General features: G+C 47.4%; 1 protein-coding gene across 1 annotated transcript in view; it reads left to right on the top strand.

Moving 5' to 3' along the window:
* Positions 1-19,743, top strand: part of Bub1 (Bub1 kinase) — a 158,393-nt gene that overhangs the window by 54,449 nt on the left and 84,201 nt on the right. Inside the window, exons 8-11 of the mRNA XM_084580585.1 lie at positions 1,550-1,588; positions 2,249-2,439; positions 4,802-5,039; positions 16,961-17,073. Coding sequence (XP_084436711.1) covers positions 1,550-1,588; positions 2,249-2,439; positions 4,802-5,039; positions 16,961-17,073 — 581 coding nt within the window. The remainder of the gene's footprint in view (positions 1-1,549; positions 1,589-2,248; positions 2,440-4,801; positions 5,040-16,960; positions 17,074-19,743) is intronic.

Below are 19,743 nucleotides of genomic sequence, written 5' to 3'. Positions count from 1 at the left end.
GGCCTTTTTTTGAAGAGTGTGATCCCTGTTTTTGAAAAAAGCAGCTGCCAACTTCAATCCCAGGCACCTCAAGCTCATCAACTCCAGTCTCTCTTTGTGCAGCTCCTAAGCGATCTTATGGTTAGGTTTGTCATGAAGGCATGTGCTTCACTGGAGGTTGCCTACCAAGGTATAAAGAACCGAAAAACCTTATGAAGATCTGGTCCTTGGGAGCCGCACATCACCTGTTGTGGAGAGGCTGCCTACCAGCGACAAGGAGCAGTTTTCGGCAGTACTTTGTCGTGGCATGTGACTACATAAGGCACAAATTTCCACTCGAAGATGGAGCCTTAAAGAAAGCAGAAGTCGCCAATTTGAAGTTTTTTAGCAGTGCATCCTTCAAGAGCCTTAGCTTCTTAATTGAGTCTTTCCCGCAACTTCTGCCCCAGGAGAAGAATGAGTCGAGAGAAGAGGGCTTGGATGCCCTGGAAGTAGAATTTGCAGAGCTGCAGGCATATGATGTTCCTGAAGAGATCTAAATAAAGAGAGGATTGATATTCAATGGTCACAAGTGGTAAGTATCACTAGCATTGATAGAAGAGTGAAGTTTGGCAGATTGGCAAAGCTGCAACTACTTGCCATTCCACAGAGCAATCCTGAATGTGAGCGGATCTTTAGCATGGTTAAGAAGACAAGAACCAAATTCCGATCTTCGCTTTCCAACAAGGCTCTTGGTAACCTCCTCATGGTGAATGGTCACCATACCGGAGGTTGTTTTGAGCGGACGTATTCTGACAAGTTCTTGAAGCTTGCGAAGTCTGCGACTGCCAGGTCACTTCACAAGTAAAGTTGGCTCCCCCTTCCACTGAAAGCACCAGGAGTCCAGGGGCTTTCACGAGCCTATAAATACAGAGATAAGTTCAAAATAAACTAGTGGGCCGCCACTCTCACCTCTTTCTGATGTTTCAGCCTCAATAAATTCCAAATTGGTAAACTAAAAAAAATGCCCCCCCCCCCCCCCCTGTCACTGCCACGCCCGAATTTTAATGTTGCTAGGTTGGCAGGTATGCACAGCCTTCTCGTGACATTAGAACAGGGAACCAGCTTGAGAAAAATGATATAGTAAGGAAGCAGCACAGTTTACACAAAGTGTGATGGCACCTCTGTGGAAGGAAATGCAGTCTCAGCTTTTGCTGCTATACCTGAAGGGGTTGCTGCAACAGTTGAGGCTCAAAACATTCTGTTGTTCGCTGGGACTCTACAGCTATTTCTCACCCTGGTCTTTGTTCTGCATTGTCACCTTGATCTTGTGAAAAACTGCATCTGACGAAAATAAGCATGTAACAGATTGCACCGCAGAATCTGGCTTGGGCAAGTTAGTATGCATTGTGTAGAAATGGTGTTTGTCCGCTTGTTGTTCTTTCATCCCGTGTTGTTAACTGTGTAGTGCATTCTGAATGTAGAAGGTGCAAATTGGATTCAACAGTCTGTCTCCCCGTGTGTAGGCATTCTCGTCATTGCAGTGGGGGCTGGGTTTTATTCTGAGCCCTAACACCGATGTACTTTTCAGTGCTCCTGTGCTAGTCCCAGGCTCTGGCAAGGCACTCAGGTGAGCCCTCCAGTATTTCTTTATCTGCTGCCATCACTCTGTTCAGAGCACACGTGAGGGTTAAACCTATTGTGTGGCTGGTTTTCCTTCTGGGAAGCGTGCACAGGGTCTTGCATTCCCATGGCCTTTGCTTGCGTTTCTCCTTAAAATTGCGTGACGCTCGTATGGGCAGTGCTTCTTGTGCTGTGTCCAGCAAAGCTCCACTGTCCCAGAGAGCCTCCCCGAAGGAGAGAATGTGGCACTAGTGCATGGATAGGCGTGCATAGAAATCTCGTGGCAGCTGAGAGATGATGGCTGTTGTAGGGCAACCTGCTGCTGCTGGACTGTGCACTCTCCTTTACTGCTGCCCTTCTATTCTTAGATGCTTTCCTGTACAGCCAGGCGTGTTCATCTGAAGTGTGTGATGCTAGTTAGTTTGTGTGCAGTTGATATAGTAGCTGAAGTTTCCCTGCCGATATTTTAGTGCTGGGACTCTCTCATGCCCAAGACATTTTTGGAGCAGGCAAAAATGAACTGTTCAGTGGTTGTGATGAGGAAAATGCAGCATAGTCACTGAGAACGGGGTATGGGAACAAGTGTTGAGAAACTTTTAATCTCGGCATCTCTCTGCTAGAGCGCCCCGTATGTCCTTCTCTCAGGAGTCTCTCTGTGTGTTCCCAGTGTGCGCCGGGAGCCCCTGCTGCACGAGGGTGGCCGCCTGGAGGGCTGGAAGGTGCCCCTGGCCCTACACGAGCCCCCCGACCCGACCAAGCGGTCCATGTACGATAAGGAGAGTGTCTACCGGGGGGCCACTGAGTTCCAGTTTGAGGAGCTGCGCGTGGCCATCATGCGCGCGCGCCAGCGCCAGATGGGTGAGTGTCCTCCCGGCTGCCAACAGAGATGCTTACCACTTGATAAGAATAGGTAAGCTCCTATGGAGACCTCCAAAGACAAGACTACTTTAAGCACGCTCCTTCTCAGCTCATGTCTGCTTGCATTGTGTGCAGAGAGTGCTTGGAATGGTGTATGAAAATTGCTGTCTACATCATACTGAACATTGAAAGAAAATTAGGAAGCTTCAGGATATCACTTTGTGTCACATTATGCCGTCCCATTTGCACGTTTAGCTGCAAGGTTCATTGCTTGGCGTAGCATAGCCTTGGTTGCTTTTGCGCCATAAAATCCAATACTATAACTAACTGGTTCATTGCTGTGAAATCATTTTTGCAAATAAACCAGCATTCTTCTTTTCCCATAGGACCAGTCAATTCATCTCTCGAAATAAAAACTAAGGCAAATGATTGTTTATGGACATAATTCCTGTAGGTGAAATGAAGCCTAGCAAAAGCCCGATGCTCAGATTATGACCTGTGAACACAGTGATGAGTTCACTTAAAAAAAAAAAGGCACAAGGAGTGGCGAACAAGATCTGATGGCCCTGATGCATAGTGTGTCAACACCTTAATATATTCTTACATCACGACTATCACCCATGGGAAATGCATTGATGCAACGCATAACCAGTGCGACTAGTGTGCTGTGGTGCTTGAGGGTGGAGCCGGCATGTTTGTTGTACAGTGAAAGCTCGTGAATTCGAACCTCGATAATTCAAATTTTCGGATAATTTGAACAACACTACTTAGTCCGTGTATAAAAAAGCCCGTTAATTCAAACGCGAGTTAGTCCTGCTACGGATAATTCGAACTACGCCCCACTGCGTCTGGGCAACTTGGTGCACACCACGCGGCAAAAAAAAAAAAAAAAAAAAAGTAAAGAAACACCTCCATGATCGAAAGGCATAATTAGAGGCTGCGCACCTCCAGAACGGGGACAGAAGATGGAACGACAGAAGATGGAACCAGGTAAAACCATGGAAGAGCGGCGGCTGGCGGCGTTGGAGGGAGGGGATGATGGCCGCGGCTGCCTGCTCTCTCTTCTGCGCAACCTCAGTAGCTCGCAACTCCGCAAATACTCTTTAATTCCAGCCCTGTTAATTTGGAAATAGGGATAAGTACTGTCGGCGTGGTCCCAGCCAACGCCCATGAAAGGCTATCTCCGACGGGCACTATGGGTTATTTTTTTTATTTATTTTTTTTGCAATAGCCATCCGTCCTTTTACCCATCAGTTATCAATGGAAGCAGGCAAGTCAGCGGCGACCATGACGCCGCACCATTGGCTTCAAAAGCCTCTTGTTGCTATTGCGCGTTTGGACTGGCAGTAGACGGGGCGAGCAAACCTACTGAAAAGAAGGCTTGCACAACCAGATAAGCGCTGGCACTTTCGCCCCCCCCCCCTTCCCCCACCCTGCTGGAGCTAAAGTCAAAAGATAAACACACCGTTAGGTATCGCTGCACAGCATCTTGGGGCACTGCCAAGAAATGTGTTGTGGACCGTGACGGAGCAAAACGGAGGGACGCGTTAACGACTGACGCCTTTTTTTTTTTTTTTTTTCAGATTCGTAGGCACTAATTAGGGCTGGGTGGGTTCATTATGCGAGTGAGTTCGTTACGCGACTAAATGCGGTATATTTACCGTAATACAAATGGTTCTTGTCAGTTTTCTCGAGGCCATTCGATAATTCGAACATCGGATAACTCGAATTTTTTTCCTGGTTCCATGAAGTTCGAATTAATGAGCTTTTACTGTATCATAGGGAGAGCACTCCCAAATTGTGCACATTGCAAGACATGAAAGCAGCGCAGACAAAAAAGTGACTCTGGAAGAAAGAAACATAAGTGCTGACTTCTCTTCATTCTTTCATCGTTGTTTTGTTCGTGCTGCATATGTGTTTTGCAATGAACCAATTAGCCCAAATGGCTACTCTTCATCAGTGGGATGCACTGTGCTGGCTCAGTGGTTAGGATGCTCGGTTACTGACCAGCAGTACCGGGGTTCGATCCTGATCGCCAGCGGCTTCATTTTCATGGAGGCGATATGAAAATGCGTCCTTGTGTTGTGCAGGGTCAATGCAGGTGGTCAAAATTAATCCATAGCCCTCCACTACGGCACCTCTTTCCGATTTCAATCCCAGCTTCCTCCCTTCCGTTACGGTGTTGTACTATTCGTGCTGAAAGTGTGAGAGATGCTCTCCCTGCCTTTCCTTTCCTACAAACCAATTTGTTCATCCCAATTTGTGTGAGCTTGTTGCTCTTCTTCTGCGTTTTTGGGCTTTGCCAGCTGGCCCAGCAGGGGGTTGCAGGAAGGGAGGAGAATGAGAGGGTTGCATATTTCAGCGGAGGAGCGTCTGCGGCAGCAGCGGGAACGGGCAGACCTGCTGCAGCTGGAGCTGGAGTGTGAAGCGGAGCAGGCGCGAGCTGCGCGGTGTGAGCGGGAGCTGGCCTTGATTCGTGCGGGGGCATCCTCCCAGCGCGACGACCAGGTCGCACAGCTCCAGGTTGCACAGCTCCAGGGCGAGGTGCTAAAGCTACGCAAGGAGCTCGAAGAGATGCGTGCACTCCTGGCCACCACCAGGTGGGGGCCCACTCTGGCATGCTGTCCTTGTGGTGGTGCTTCTGCATGACTTGAACAATTCTATAAAAATTTTAATTGGAAGCAGACCACTCAGTAATAGCCACACTTGCACCAAACCACGACGAGTAACTAGACAACATCATTCAAGAAATCAAATTCGTTAGATATGGTAGCAATAGATGAACTAATACGCATATTGCCATGCTTTCGCTATCTAGAAGGCCTCATAGATTTCACATGCCTGTGTTGTTTACCCTTGGGTATAGTCGAACCTCGGTGTAACGAACCTCAGTGTAACAAAATTCGCAATGTAACGCATTTTTTTCATTTCCCAATCACTTCCCTATTGAAAACCATGTACTTTTTTTCGTGATTTAACGAAGTAATTTTGTACCGCACTTTCGATGTAACGAAGTCCTTGTGCATCGCATGCATGTGCCAGGAGCGACTTTCATAATCGAATGAAAGATAAAAGTTTAGCCGAGACAAATGCATTTTGTATTTGTCCTTTTACGCGCCAATTTTGCCGGCAGTCTGGGAATCTGCGAGAACGTACAGCCGCGCCATCTGTCGTACGCATACAAAGCCCGCGGCACGGAAGTTTCAAGACGCGTCACGCCATGACGCCACTGGCCAGTCGGAGACTTGGAATGTTAGGAACGTGAAAGCGCAAACCGGAAATACGCGTACGTGAGGCCTGAGGAGGCTGACAAGAGCGTCACGTTGTTGAGCTCGACTGAGGCCTATGAACAGCAGCAGCGTTTCTTCGACTTGGCTCCGTTCATCGTGCAGTGAATTTTGTGTCCAAGATGAGTGCTCCTCGCAAGAGAAAAGTTTTGTCTATGGACATGAAAGCCAAGATCATCACTGAAGTAATGAGCGGCAAAAAGAAGACTGTTGCTGAAAGGTATGGACTTTCGCTGAGTTCACTGTCTATGATTCTTAAAGTGAAAGACAGCATTATGACTGCCATTAGTGCGGGTGGCTCGGGCCTGCAGCGGAAAAGATTAAAGGAGGCAAGCTACGTCGACGTAGAAAATTCCCTCTTCACGTGGTTCTTGGATATGCATGCCAAAAACATGCCGTTGAGCGGGGCCATTCTACAACAGAAGGCCCTTCCCTTGCATTCTTGGGTGCGACGACTTCAAAGCCAGCAGCGGGTGGCTCCAACGATTTAAGGAGAGGCATAACATTGTTGGAAAGGTGGCCAGCGGCGAGTCGGCCGAGGCGAACGAGATTGGAGCATCTGACTGGCTGTGTGATCGTGTCCCGGGCATTTTGGCACGTTTCGACGTCGCCGACATTTACAATGCCGACGAGACCATTTTCCTATCGGCTGTTGCCAAAGAAAACATTGTCGCTGTGAAATGAAAAATGCCATGGTGGCAAATACAGTAAGCAGCGTTTAACGGTTCTTTTCTGTGCCAACATGATTGGCAGCGATAAATGCGTGCCATTCGTAATTGCAACAAGTGAGAAGCCGCGCTGCTTTAGCGGCAAGAAAACAATGCCAGTGAAATACACGTCAAACACGAAGGCGTGGATGACGCGGGATTTGTTCACAAAATGGCTGAAGGACTTGGATGCTGAAATGCGCAAGCAGGAAAGAAGCATCTGCCTACTTGTGGACAACTGCTCCGCGCATCATTTTCAAGACTGTGCGCTCTCCAACGTCGAGCTCGAATATTTTCCTGCAAATTGCACCTCCCTGATGCAACCGCTGGACCAGGGTATTATTAACAGCGTGAAGCGTTCGTACCGCAAGCGGGTGATTGAAAGGCTGCTGCTAAACATTGGGCTCAAAAAAGAGACCAAAATCGACGTATTCATGGCCTTGGAGATGCTATTGCGGTCGTGGGAGTCGACGAGGAGCGAGATTATAGCGAACTGCTTCAAAAAGGCGGGCTTCTAGGATATCATGCACTCAAACCAAGAACTGTGTTGCGAAACTAATGACGACGACCACGAAAGCATGCCATCCACATCCAGCACAGACATCGGTGACTCATGGCAGCTGCTCTGCGATCAGGGTGGTGCTCCCAGCGACGTGACGCTTGAAGACTGTTTTCAGCGATGCTTGTGCTTTTATAACCGAAGAGCTGGATGATGCCGCTATAATTCAGAGTGTCACCGACACGACTCTGACCAAGACGCCCATGTGGCGAGCAGCGCGCCTACACCGATGAAAGTTTTGGATGCGCTGGATGTTCTGCGTGCGCACGCGGGCGCGGATTCACATGAGCAGGCCTTGGTAGCCCTGTCTACATACGAGCGCTTTATAACGCCGACACTTATTAAAAAGCATCACTTGAAGTTGACGGAGTTCTTTGCTGCCACATGAACTGAATCGACTGCACGTACTCCACAAAGTTTCAATAAACATTTTTTGCATTCATGAAACAGTCTCGTAATTCCATGAATAACACGACCATTGAGTTAATACAGTTGAACCCGGATATATCGAACTCGAAGGGGATCGCGAAAAAGTTCGATATACAGAAATCGGCTTGTGACGGCACTTACGATGCGAAAAAACGATACCGTATTTGTCGCATAATCAACCCACTCGCATAATGAACCCACCCTTCACTTTTGCGCCCGAGAATTTGGAAAAAAAACAAAAAAAACGTTAAGGCCAGCTCACTCACATGCAAGCGATTGAGCGATCTCAGCCACGAGCGGCAGCGACAGAGCGAAACATTTCCAACTTGTTGGAACTGCGTCCCTCTCGCCTCGCCGCTCGAGTCACTGCGGCAGCTCGGAACATGGTTTCTGTGTAGCCGCGGCAGAAATCGCGAGCGTTTTTGCTGCATATCGATGGCGCGCGCCATTTCGTTTCGGTCGTCTCATCCACAGTTCATTTCTTGGCAGCGTGCCAAGATGCTGCGCAGCGATAACATCGCGGTGTGTTTCTCTTTTGATAGCTCCTGCTGCGGCGAGGCGAGCGAACCTGTCAGACTGTTCGTGATGGCTTGATTGCACAAGCCTGGTTTCATTTATCGCGCCGCGCTTGGGGCGGGTTTCCCCCCCAAAAAAAAAAAATGCCGCTTTTTAACGTCCGCAGCCGGCCATATCTTACGCTACGTCCCGCGTACAGCACAGCGATAAGAATGGATGACTCTCGCAAAAAACAAACAAACAAAAAAACAGAGAGAGGGAGAGATCTGCCGCTTCTTAATCTCTGCAGGTGCCATAGCCATGTCAGCCACCGCGCGCAGAGTGTTCGCAACACACGCTGGAGAAAGCGTCCCACGTCTGTCTGAAAACGGGCTGAGCTGGCTTGACGCATGCGTAAGCGCGTGCTGAAGGAAAGAGATAGCTCGGCAAAAGAATGGGCACACCCACGCACAAGTCTTGCAAACGTCATGTACTGGCGCACGGGAAAGGATAACTGCAGATGCGTGGGCGCTGCCCAGACCAGCCGTCACCGAACTGTCCCCTCATTCCTTACGCGCATGGCTTGAAAACGTCATGCGGCAAACGGCCAAGGGTGACGCGATCGTCTTTGGGGAAGGCACACTTTCCAGTGCATGGTGCGGAGTTCGATAAATCAAATAATCGGTGAAATCGAGTTCGATATATGACGCAGCTTTCCTATACTTTTACATAGGATTTTCAAGGGGATATTCCGTGAGTTCGATATAACCAAAATTCGATATATCTGGGTTCGATATAACCGGGTTCGACTGCAAATTTTCTTGCAGCACCCGTTTTTTTTTTTTGCGTGTGATGTCCTCGTAGAAAAAAAAAAAGTCCAGTGTTGACAAACTGATAGAGCTAATGTGACTGTACAGTTGAATCCCGCTATAACGAAATTCACGGTGCACGAAAAAAAATTCGTTCTCGCGGAACTTCGTTATCGCAAAAATTTGACGTGAAACGCAGAAAGAATTGCCCAAGCAGCAGCAAAGGCGTTTAATGCCAAAAATCTGTAAGCTTGGTTTGCTTACGCTTCACGGCGAGCAACGCCGTCACGCGATTTTCGCACTCGGTCAGCAAACCCATTGCAACATCGTCGTCTCGGACAGCAACGAAATTCCTGATGACATCAAAAGCGTCCATCACCTGTACGGCGGTTGCCGCAGCCGGCGCTTCCTGTACGTCGTCGTCTTCTTCATCGGAAGAGTCCTTATCATTCCGGGCAGCTTTTATGATCTGCTCATCACTCACATCTTCGTGAACAACAACACAAGCGTCAGCGCCGATGTATTCGTCGAGCTCGAGATTAGGCGGCACGGTTCCTATTTCTCCCAGCGTTTTCCAGGCGGCCGCGATCCCCGGAGCCGGTGACGCCTCTTCGTCGTCGTCTGTAACGCCTGGTGTTAGGCCAGCAGAGTGTACGGGTCGACCTTCGGCAAATCCGGCGTGCCTGAAACAGTTCACAATTACTGAGCGCCCCAGTGTGCTCCAGGCAGCAGACATAATCTGCAGTGCCTCGTGTGTCTCGGCCGGTTTCAGTGTTAAAAAGCAGCCGCTGAATTAACCTCCCGCGGTAAGCGCGCTTCAGGCTAAGAATCACGCCCTGATCGAGAGGCTGTAAGACAGACGTGCAATTGGGAGGGAAAAACCTCAGCTCCGTGTTAGTGAGCTTGACTTCGTCGGAGTGATGCGCTGAACAATTGTCCAAAAGCAAGCAAACTTTACGGCCCTGCCGCTTCATGTCGCGGTCGAGTGCCATCATCCACTCGGTGAAAATAGCGCGGGTCATCCATGACTTGTTGTTCGCCTTGTACTGCACAGGTAGGCTACGAGTTCCCTTAAAACAGCGCGGCTTGGCACTTTTTTTTGCCTATGACTAACGGCGGACGCTTGTCCGAGCCATCCATGTTTGTGCAAAGCAGCACTGTGATGCGTTTTTTGCTGTGTTTGCCGCCGTGACAGCGCTGCCCCTTGAAGTCGAGCGTCCTAGCCGGCAACATCTCGTAGAATAGCCCGGTCTCGTCGGCGTTGTAAATGTCTGCAGGCGCGAAGTTGCTTAAAATTCCGGCCATGTTACTCGCCTTCCAAGCAGCTGCTCCGTCCACGTCTGCTGACATTGACTCGCCGCGCAACACTTTTCCAACGATGTTATGGCGGGCCTTGAAACGGTTTAGCCAGCCAATGCTGGCTTTAAAATCATCAATGCCAAGTAGGCATGCATAGTTCAAGGCTTTCTGCTGGACGATGCTTCCGGACAGGGGGACGTTGCTGGCTCGTGCTTCCACAAACCACGCATGCACTGCTTTGTCCAACTCTTCATGGAGGGGCCGCGTCACCTTTTTGTGCTTCGAGGATGTGCCTGAAGCAAGTGCCATTCTCACGCTGTCCTTATTGCCTAGAATCGTTGACAGCGAACTTGCAGGAATTCCGAAGTCTTCAGCAATTGCCGCTTTCTTCCTTCCGCTTTCTGCTTGGGCGATTATTTGAGCTTTTTGCTCAAGGGAAAGAGTTTTGCGTTTTTTTCACTTGCGTTGCCATCGTGTCCTGCGGATGAAAACTCGTCGTTGTCGAAGAGAAAGGCAGCGAGTGAACAACGCGACCACGACACAAAGCCAAAATGGCGGAACTGCAATCACGTGATTTCATGCTTAATGTGGCTTTGGATTTGACTTGGACTTCTCGCCAATAAAACTAGTTTCGGTTCGATTTTGAACGCGAAAATTTCGTTGAAGCGGAAACGCTCTGCAAAAATGGTTCGTTGTGCAGAGAAATTTAGGCCATTAATTCTTATAGGATACTCGCGGGGAATAAAAAATTATTCGTTGTCGCGGAAATTTCGTTGTGGCGGTATTCGTTGTGGCGGGATTCAACTGTACCGTTAAAATGGGCGAGTGGCGAAAGAAAAAGAAAATAAAAACGTGCCCTGGTCGCATACAGAGAATAAAATAAAGTGGAGAGCAAGAAAAGCGACGCAATTAAGCACTGATAGAAACCGTTCACTTAACCGTCACATAAGCGTTCGCCAAGCACTTCGTCAAGAGCACAATCCCACCTTCAGCAAGAACAAACCACGCCCAACGTAGCCGCGCTGGTGTGAGCGATGCGAACATATTTTTCTTAATTTTTTCTCCATTGATGCGTCCCCGCCTGCAGATGTTTAATGATGATGATGATACCAGTGGCGGCTTTGAGTACTAGGCGTTGCTCTCGTTCTTTGCTATGTGCACACGGAGAAAAATGATGTCGTCGCGGTATTTGCTATCACTCATTATGCTCCTCGGCCAGATCCCACGACGGTTCCGTTCGTGAACTGGTTCCTTTCGCCGCTCCTAATTGGTTGCTGCGTCACGTCCGGCGTGACCCCCAAAACTTCCGGAGGCGGCTCCACGTTTTTCGCCTACGTCACGGGGCGGGGCCACCGCTCCGAAAGGAACCTTTTTGCCGGCCGGCGCAGGAACCGCGACGAGTTGGTCTGCTTCGAGATGGAACCTCTCTGCGCTCGCTGTGGCGCCTCATGGCCGTAGTCGAGCGACGGCGCGCGCCGCGCAGCTGCTTGAGTACGCCCGTGGTATCCTTCTTTTTTTTTTGTGTGTGTGTGTGTGTGTGTGTGTGTGTGTTTGGCAACACGTTGCGGGTTTAGTAAACTGACGCAGTATAAAAAGAAGAAAAACGAGACGACGCCTTCTACATGTCTCAGGAGGTTTTGCGGCAACACTGGTGAAGGCTGCGTGCTGATCGCGAAGCGAATTGGGGACAAAGGGGTATGCCGGGCTGCCATCAGAAGCAAAGGTGCTCTACACGCTTCGATCGCTACTTTGTGATTGGGAGCTCTCGGTCAAAAGCAGTGCGACCATTTGAATTCGGCAGTCGTAGAGACAAATAATTCGCGTCCGTAAGTGCGGGCTGAGTTTTGCCTCCTTCTGCATCAGCGGAAGGGAAGTAGACGGTGGCTGACTGGATCGAGTGCGGTCGGATTCCATATGTCATCGGCTGCGTCCTACATTGACAGCTATTCACGGAAAGTTCGCGCATACTCATGACGCTTGAGCGGCCGATAAGGCTACGGACGCTGCCCCGCTACATAGGCAGGCGCGGACGCGCCAGGGCGGTGCTGGTATCAAGCAGCTCGTTCGTACTCGCAACGGCGGCAGCAACTCCTCCGTCATAGAGCTAGCGTGATTCGAACTGCATACTACGGGCGTTGTAGACCTCATTCTTAGGATATTTGCCACTCTGTGCGAAAGACAGCACTTACAAAAACTTCACAGCGAGCGAGGAAGCAGACGCCGCCGCCGCGCGCACGACACCATCTAGCGGCGAAGAAAGGTACTCATGAACCAAGACAATTGCTTGGCAGTTGTTAACAGGATGCTTCTAAGAATATTTCAGTCTATTATTCACTAGTTTGCATTACTATGTAATTATTAGATTTATTTCGTGCTTAACACCACTTTGGTACAAGTATTTGGTACCAGAAAAGGCTACATGCTCGTGGTGGACACGCCTACGATCTGGCGCCATCGCTGATTGGCCGCTGTCTTTCCTGTCCTCGCCGTGAGGTAGCGCTCGCTGTCTTGCTGACGTCAAATTGACGTCATCTTGAAAGAGAACGGTTCCCGAAAGGAACCTCCGCTGGATACGGCCCCTGATATAGAAAAAAACATCCGGTGCCCTTGTTGCCACTACTATTACTAGATTTTCTTGCGTATTTCCTCAATAAGTGTTTTACAAGTTCCCATCAACTAGCAGTGCTCCACGAACCAGTTATACTTTATTTTGACAGCTGAAACATAAGAACCTCGATGTAACAAAATTCGCGATGTAACGAAATTTTCGGCTGCAAGTAGGACTTCGTTATATCGAGGTTTAACTTATACACATCTCATTTGGCTGGAAAATAATAGCTGCTGAATTTGGCTGGAAGTCGAACAATAAAAAAAAAAGTTCATAACCAGGGTGTTGAGCAGAACCTGAATTTTTTGTAATTTAGGAATTGAACCTGAACTTGAACAATTTGGAGGAACTGTTCTGAACCACTTCGGGGGCATGGTTCTGACCAACTTTTATGCCAACAATTTGTGTTTATTCTTATTTTCTTTTTCTATCGCTTCGTGTAACGTGCTCTTCTCGCTTGTTTCCAAAGCGCCACTGCACATTGCAGATGCGGCAACTATTTTGAAAAATTCTCACTTTCAAGAAAAACAAAGGAAAATATATTACCACATGCATGGCAGGCACCAGTCTTTGTTCTCGGGCCATTGTTTCTTTTTTAACACAACCGTGGCTACGCTTCACTGCACAATTGTACTGCTGATGGAGAAAGTTGCATCATTCGAAAGCTCTTCTCAGCAGTGAAATGATACAATTTAACTTGGATGTTGAACTAATTTAGTAAATAGATAATATACTCATGTAGAACACTATAACGAAATGATGAATTTGCTCCAAAAGATGTCATGCAAGTGATATTTCATTTGCCTATTGTTCGATGACATCGCTATGAGTCTCATGGTACCAGGATAGTAGCCGCATGCTATGCGACACCAGCAGATGCAGTTTGGTTGACCGAGACTTCAGACGACAAGCCGGCACTGATAGTGGGAAGGCTGCCTTGGGTAGCAATTAGCCAGCCCGTTCTTGAGTTGTATCTCAACCTCGCACGAAGGTGATTCCTTAAGCTGGTTTCCCCCTTTTTCCCTCTCCTTTTGTTCCTTTTGTTCAAGTTATGGTAACCATGCCAGATGTGAAGCTGTGACGTTAAAAAGCCCACTGTCCGCCCTCCGGTCGAAAATATTTTCTTCCCCGGTGACTGTGAGACTTTGCCCCCAGAGCAAAAGGCCGCAAAATGTTTTTGAAAACAGTAGCTAATAGCACAGTTACAGCCACCCCAATCACCCGATTCTGTCGTGTTTCTCTCCTTCCGTTCCCTCGCAAAGGTTTTGCACTCTCCTACCCGGTCGTCTAGCCTCCGCAAGACAAATTCCCCTTCTTCCTTCACATTCAGTCGGGCCGTGGCGAGGGAAAAGCACGCAGCGAGCGGTAGACACCCATCCTTCACCCTCAGACAGTGAGACGAACCAGTGGATGTCGTTTTCGATTACGACGTCATCCTTGCGGCTCGTAGAGAAAGGAGGAAGCTGGTTTCCCAACGGGGAGGATGAGACAGCTTTGATTTGTATTTTTGCTGCTTTGCGGCGCACATATCGCTGTAGCATTTTGCACAGACTATCTCCGGTACCTGATCGAAACACTGGTCTTCTTTGCTTAAAATGTCCTTCCCTGGACAGTGGCCCTTTAAGTGTGAAGGCCGCTTGCAGCAAGAAACTGCATGGAATTGCTGGGTATATTAATTTACAAAGTTTGTTTGGTGAGCCCTTACTGCTACGATGCTGAAAAAAATGAGTTTCATCCACCATCTTTGTTGTGAATACTCAAGACAGTCTACAAAGGCGGCATGGAAAGCTAGAAGTGCAATGTTGAAGAAAAACATAACTGGCCTGCTCTACAGGTTGTGTGGTGATGAGGAAGGACAGAAACCTTGAGAAGAAGGGAGGGGTCAAGTGTACCAAAGGAACCAGTGATCAGCCCCTATTAAAAGAGGGAATGGCAGTAATACAGTATACCCGCACTAACTTGAAGTTGTAAAATCCGGGAAAAATTTCGAGATAAGCGGAGTTTTGAGTTAAGCAAAATGCCGAAAGTTTCTGGCGACAATCCCTGGCGATCCATCGTGCGATGCCGCCGCCAACACCTGTCGTTGCCGCTGGGGCACACCACACGGAGTGATGGGACTCTGCGACAGAGGGGCACGTTTTCAGCGTTGTTTTGTTACCACCCTGTTGTCGTTCGATAAAGGGGAGTACAGGTATGCTATATTCAATTTCTAACACTACACAGCTCGAAATACAATAACACCAAGGAAGTTTTTTTAAACGCATCGCGTTTAAAAAAAACAGTCGCAGCGCAGCGGTGTGCTGCTAGATTGCAATGTATACTTGCAAGCAGTGACTTTCTCCGGCTCCTTTCGAAAATTAGTAGTATCTAGCCACACTAGCTTTTTTTTTTTTCTTTTACTATCCTTCCAAGCTTTTACTGAATTGTCTCGATGCACTCATATATGCATGGATCAGACGAAGTGAGCGTCTGCAGGTTCCTCGCTCAAACTAGACTAGTAAAACAAACTTCGCTCGCAAAAAAGAAAAAAAGGAAGCCAGGACAGAAATTGAGTAGCTCAAAACCTGCGATTGGCTTCCTCGCTAGCTGCTACAAGCGAAAGTTTCTAAAAACCCAAAACCTGAGCGCTACAGCAACGAGTGAAAATGCTTTGGCGGCCCTCAGCCCGTTGCGCCCGTTGACGCTTCGTTGCACAAGGGTAGGTTTTTTAATAAATGCAAAAGAAATCGCAGGAAAAGCTGAATATTGGAATGGAGAACTGGGACACACCTTTATCGTTATCTTTGTCGCGCAAGATGCACTGAGATGTATCTTGAGGAATTCTTGCCACTCGCTTGTGTTTCTACAACATTCTAGTTTATGCTAGTAACTGTTTGCGGCTTTATCTAGATGCTTCTTCACTGCCTTTAAGATGAGCGTTGACGAGTGCAACTGGGGTCTGTAGATCACCAACTGCTGAGCACGCTTGCTGATATCGCCGCTGCCAATTGCTTAGTTCTTTTGCGGGCACAGTCGGCCCGATAAAGAGTTGATTTGTATGCAACTCCAATCTCATTTTTGCGAACGCGTTGTCACCACTATGTGGCAGTATTAACCATCGATAGGCCGACACACTCTCCGGCTGCACAGTTCTGGAGCTTTGCTGCTGGTCCGCAGCTGTGGTGGCTGTCGACTGCATGGGTCAGCCTTCCAGCCAATACCATAGCTGCATGCTATTGGGAACGATCATTTCCTGGTCGCTTACCTTTTCATGAGGGAGTCATGCAGTGGTGCCAATGCTTCCTGGCATTTCTGTACTTCCAGTGCGCTGAAATGTCACACCCCTCATGTGTTGTTCCCTTTTAATGTGGTGAAGTAGCCTTTGCTTTCAGTTTCTGGTTTCTGGCAATATTTTATTTGGGCGTATATTTCATTCCCTCAAAGTCCGAATCAATGAGGGGCAGGCACTTTTTGTTCTTATGAAATGCCCTGCATGGGGTATGTAATTGGGGAAGCTACCCTCGAGCACCAACTTTTTATTTCTTGAGATATCTGAATTAAATTTTCGGGGTAGGCTCGTTGCACAAGCATTTGAAGAACTGACAAGTTTCTTGGAGCTGGGCTGACTGATTCTCAAAGGATTATACTATCAGTATGATTTAGTATGTTCATAGATTGAACATAGATAATGAACATAGTAATATGTTCATTAGGCCAGGTCTGGAGAATTTGCAAAATGTGCTGGCACTGCGAAATTCATTACGGTCATTTCTGGATAGGTACCTAGGGCAGGATAAGGCCCTTTTTCTAAATTTTCTTGCTGAAAAGTTTTAGCGCATCCTCCGAATGTAGTGTTATTAACTATGCCTGCATTAATCAAATTTTAATCGTATGTTACAAAAGTTTGAGACACAATATCTAGAAAAAATGAGCTTTGTTGCCCTCAAAAATATTTTGGGAATTAAATAAACAGGAGAAAATCTAATAAGATGTTCCCGAGATACAGCTGTACTCAGCAAAAAGTTCATTCTGAGAAAATGGCCCTAGATGAAAACGGCTCCTAATACAGGAAATTGGCTTTCGCAATCTTTCAGTTTTTGCAAGTAGTGGCCCCCTTCCCACCCCCTCCCCCCTCCTGGAAGATAGTAGAATAAAATATTTGAACGTGCTAAGCCTAAACCCTTAATTGGAAGCCTGCTGCAAAAAAATTCTCTTTCCTAGGAAATAATTACATTACTGATGAGGAATTGGAAATAACTTTGCCTTTGGTTTTAGCATGCTTTCGCATTCATTCTCTTTGGCTTTCTTCATAGAGAAACCAATTGAAGCTCTTGCCTTTTGTTTCGCAGAAGTGGCACTAAAGACTACTCCCGGGTAGCCAACCGGATTGAGGACCTGGAGCGGACTATTCTGGCCACTGAGAAGTCCATGGTGGTTGGCGACGATGCAGGCATGGATGATGGTTAGTGTTCATTCCCTGCTGTGGCCGGATGGCACCATGGCATTACTTGCTGCTGCACTTTTTTTCAGCATTGAACGGTGGTGGGTAACATGGCACGACAGCGGACTCGCTATCCGGGGTGTGTCTGCTTCTAGGCCATTATGGTATATGTGAACTTTAAATACAGTTAGTCATGTTAAAAGAGACATGGATGTAGCAGACAATTGAGAAATATAAGACATCTTTCAGTCAACTGGTTGTTCACCCTATCTCTCCCATTTAGCGGCCCTCTTTTGTAACAGACGCTCGGATATTAAAGGCACTTGGTAGGATATTTGGTAATAAAATAGAGTATGTACATGCTGCTGGGCAATCGGTTTGACACAATTGAAGCAACTGGTGCTGAGAGAGGGATTAAAATTGGACACAAAACACTTGAGGCGCAATAAAATCTACAGCAGTTTATTTCCTGGAACACAGATAATACATCTGTGGCCAAGGATAAACATGAAGAAAGGCTCACATCTTGCACATCTCGTCAGGACATGTGCCATTCATGCACTGGACTCCAAAAGGGTTATAACCCCTTCGTTGATAACGACACTGAGGGGCTACTTATGCAGTATTTGCCACGCTTTATTTCTCCAGATTCAAGCATTGCTCTGGTTATTTAGCTTTCACCTCTTTTCAGTAAGCAGGTGTTCTTGTAGTCGAATTGGCATTCATGTTTTTGCACTGGGCACTTACATGACCCTATAGCTGCTTGTCAGTCTTATAATGATGCTCATACAGTCTCTACATCTGTCCTGCTTGTGTGGAACCACAATTCAAAGGAAGGGAGTACACAACCTTCTCATCCCAGCTGAAATGTTTCTTGCCGTGCTTCTTTTTTGGCCAACATAAGCAGATAATAAGAGTGTTAAAGAAGACTCGCATTTTTGCGATAATGATTGATATTGATATTGGACTTGATTTACTAGAAATTGGGGCCAAAAGCTGAAATCGAACAGCTTGACGAGGCAGAGCAAACCCTCACAAGGCAGTGCAAGGGAGAACTCTGAACAATGCAAATATTTGCTGTACAACAAAATGACACAACACGACAAAAAGCATTACATAGTATTTACAAATACAGTAGAACCTTGCTATAGTAAATTCGGATATACAGTCGAACTCGAAGGGGATCGCGAAAGAGTTCGATATATCGATAATTCGATATTCGGTACCTCTGAACGCGTTCGGTATCTCGCATTTCTCGAAAGCACGACTGACGCGCTCCGTGGGAATGTTGGTCAAGTATCTGCAATTCGACTACAGAGCACGACAGTGTGGCTGGAGAGGACTGTGAGAGTCCCGTGCGAAGTGTGAGAGACCGTGCTCGGCATGCTCGGCATGCTTCTGCTCACGTGTTGTTGCGGGCACCATGCTCGCGATGATCACGGGGTCAGCAGGGTGAAACCGAAACCTTCGAAACAGTCAGCCGACGCCATCGCTAGATTGTGCCTGCTCTCACTGGAAGCCTGATGCTGATAGCACTGATTAACAATGAGGCCTGAACTGTGAATTTAGGGTGTAGTTTTTTCAGATCCACATATAATACGAAGCAGAAATCTGACATTATAAAAATCTGGGAAAAAAACACATACATCTTTACGGTAATCATTTGTCTGTTTTGTCTTAAGGTGCACAGCATGTGCACCTTAGGAGGAACTTGAGATCACGAAAAATTTACCAGTAGAGTGATAGTTAAGCAACTGCTATCAGCCTGCTTTACTGCTGGCGGTAACCACGCAGATCACGCGGGCATCCGACACATATATCATCCATGCACCCAACGGTGGCGCAGTGGTTAGGGTGCTCGACTACTGTGCCCAAGGATATGAGATTGAATCCTGGCTGTGGCGGCCACTTTTTGATGGAGAAGAAAAACAAAGCGGCCTGCGTGCTGTATGAAGTCAGTGCATGTTAAAGAACCTCAGGTGGTCGAAATTTCCGATGCCTTCCACTCCAGCGTCTGCCATAGCCTGAGTCACTTTGGGACGTTAAGTAATCTTATGCCGCCTTTGTATCGAACATCCTAATATCCTGTATAAAACTCGATAAACTTAGAAAAAAGCATTTCCCACAGTTCTATGACAACTACATTCCCCTACACCCTAGCTTACTCTTAGGAGAAAATTTACTGGTTAAAACATCTTCTCTCGTTGATTTCTTAAAAGATGCCAACATCCTAAACCTACTCTAGCGTATTAAAATAATCGCTTGCTTCCTTTCATCAAACAGATATGTAAACCCTGAGTTTGGCACATGATGGCCTTAGCTGCCTATGTGCCATAAAACACAACAGAAAACCCCATAAAAACCAAACTGTATTATATATTTGAAGAATCCGCAGCGTTCATTTTAATTTGGCATAAAAATGCGCGTCATCACGATAAAAGTGGACACAGAATCGCCGTTGCATCGTTGTCAAAAATTTTAAGGAACAAATGTTGGCCCCATGCACAGTGAAACCTCGTTATAACGAACACTTAAAAAATCGGAAAATAGTTCGCTCTATCCATAATTCTTACCACCACACTCGACACGACGACCGATGCAGCCTCTACCGAACACTACGACGGCCACACCGCAACGCCGCTGCTAGCACTAAAATGCGAAAGACGCAAAAACCAAAAAAGCAAAAGCAAC

This window comes from Amblyomma maculatum, chromosome 10 (assembly GCF_055883805.1).
Source record: "Amblyomma maculatum isolate TAMU_Amacu chromosome 10, ASM5588380v1, whole genome shotgun sequence".
NCBI classification, from domain to species: domain Eukaryota; kingdom Metazoa; phylum Arthropoda; class Arachnida; order Ixodida; family Ixodidae; genus Amblyomma; species Amblyomma maculatum.
The sequence above is the reverse complement of the archived record's forward strand: the minus strand, read 5'-3'. Positions and strand labels throughout refer to the sequence as shown.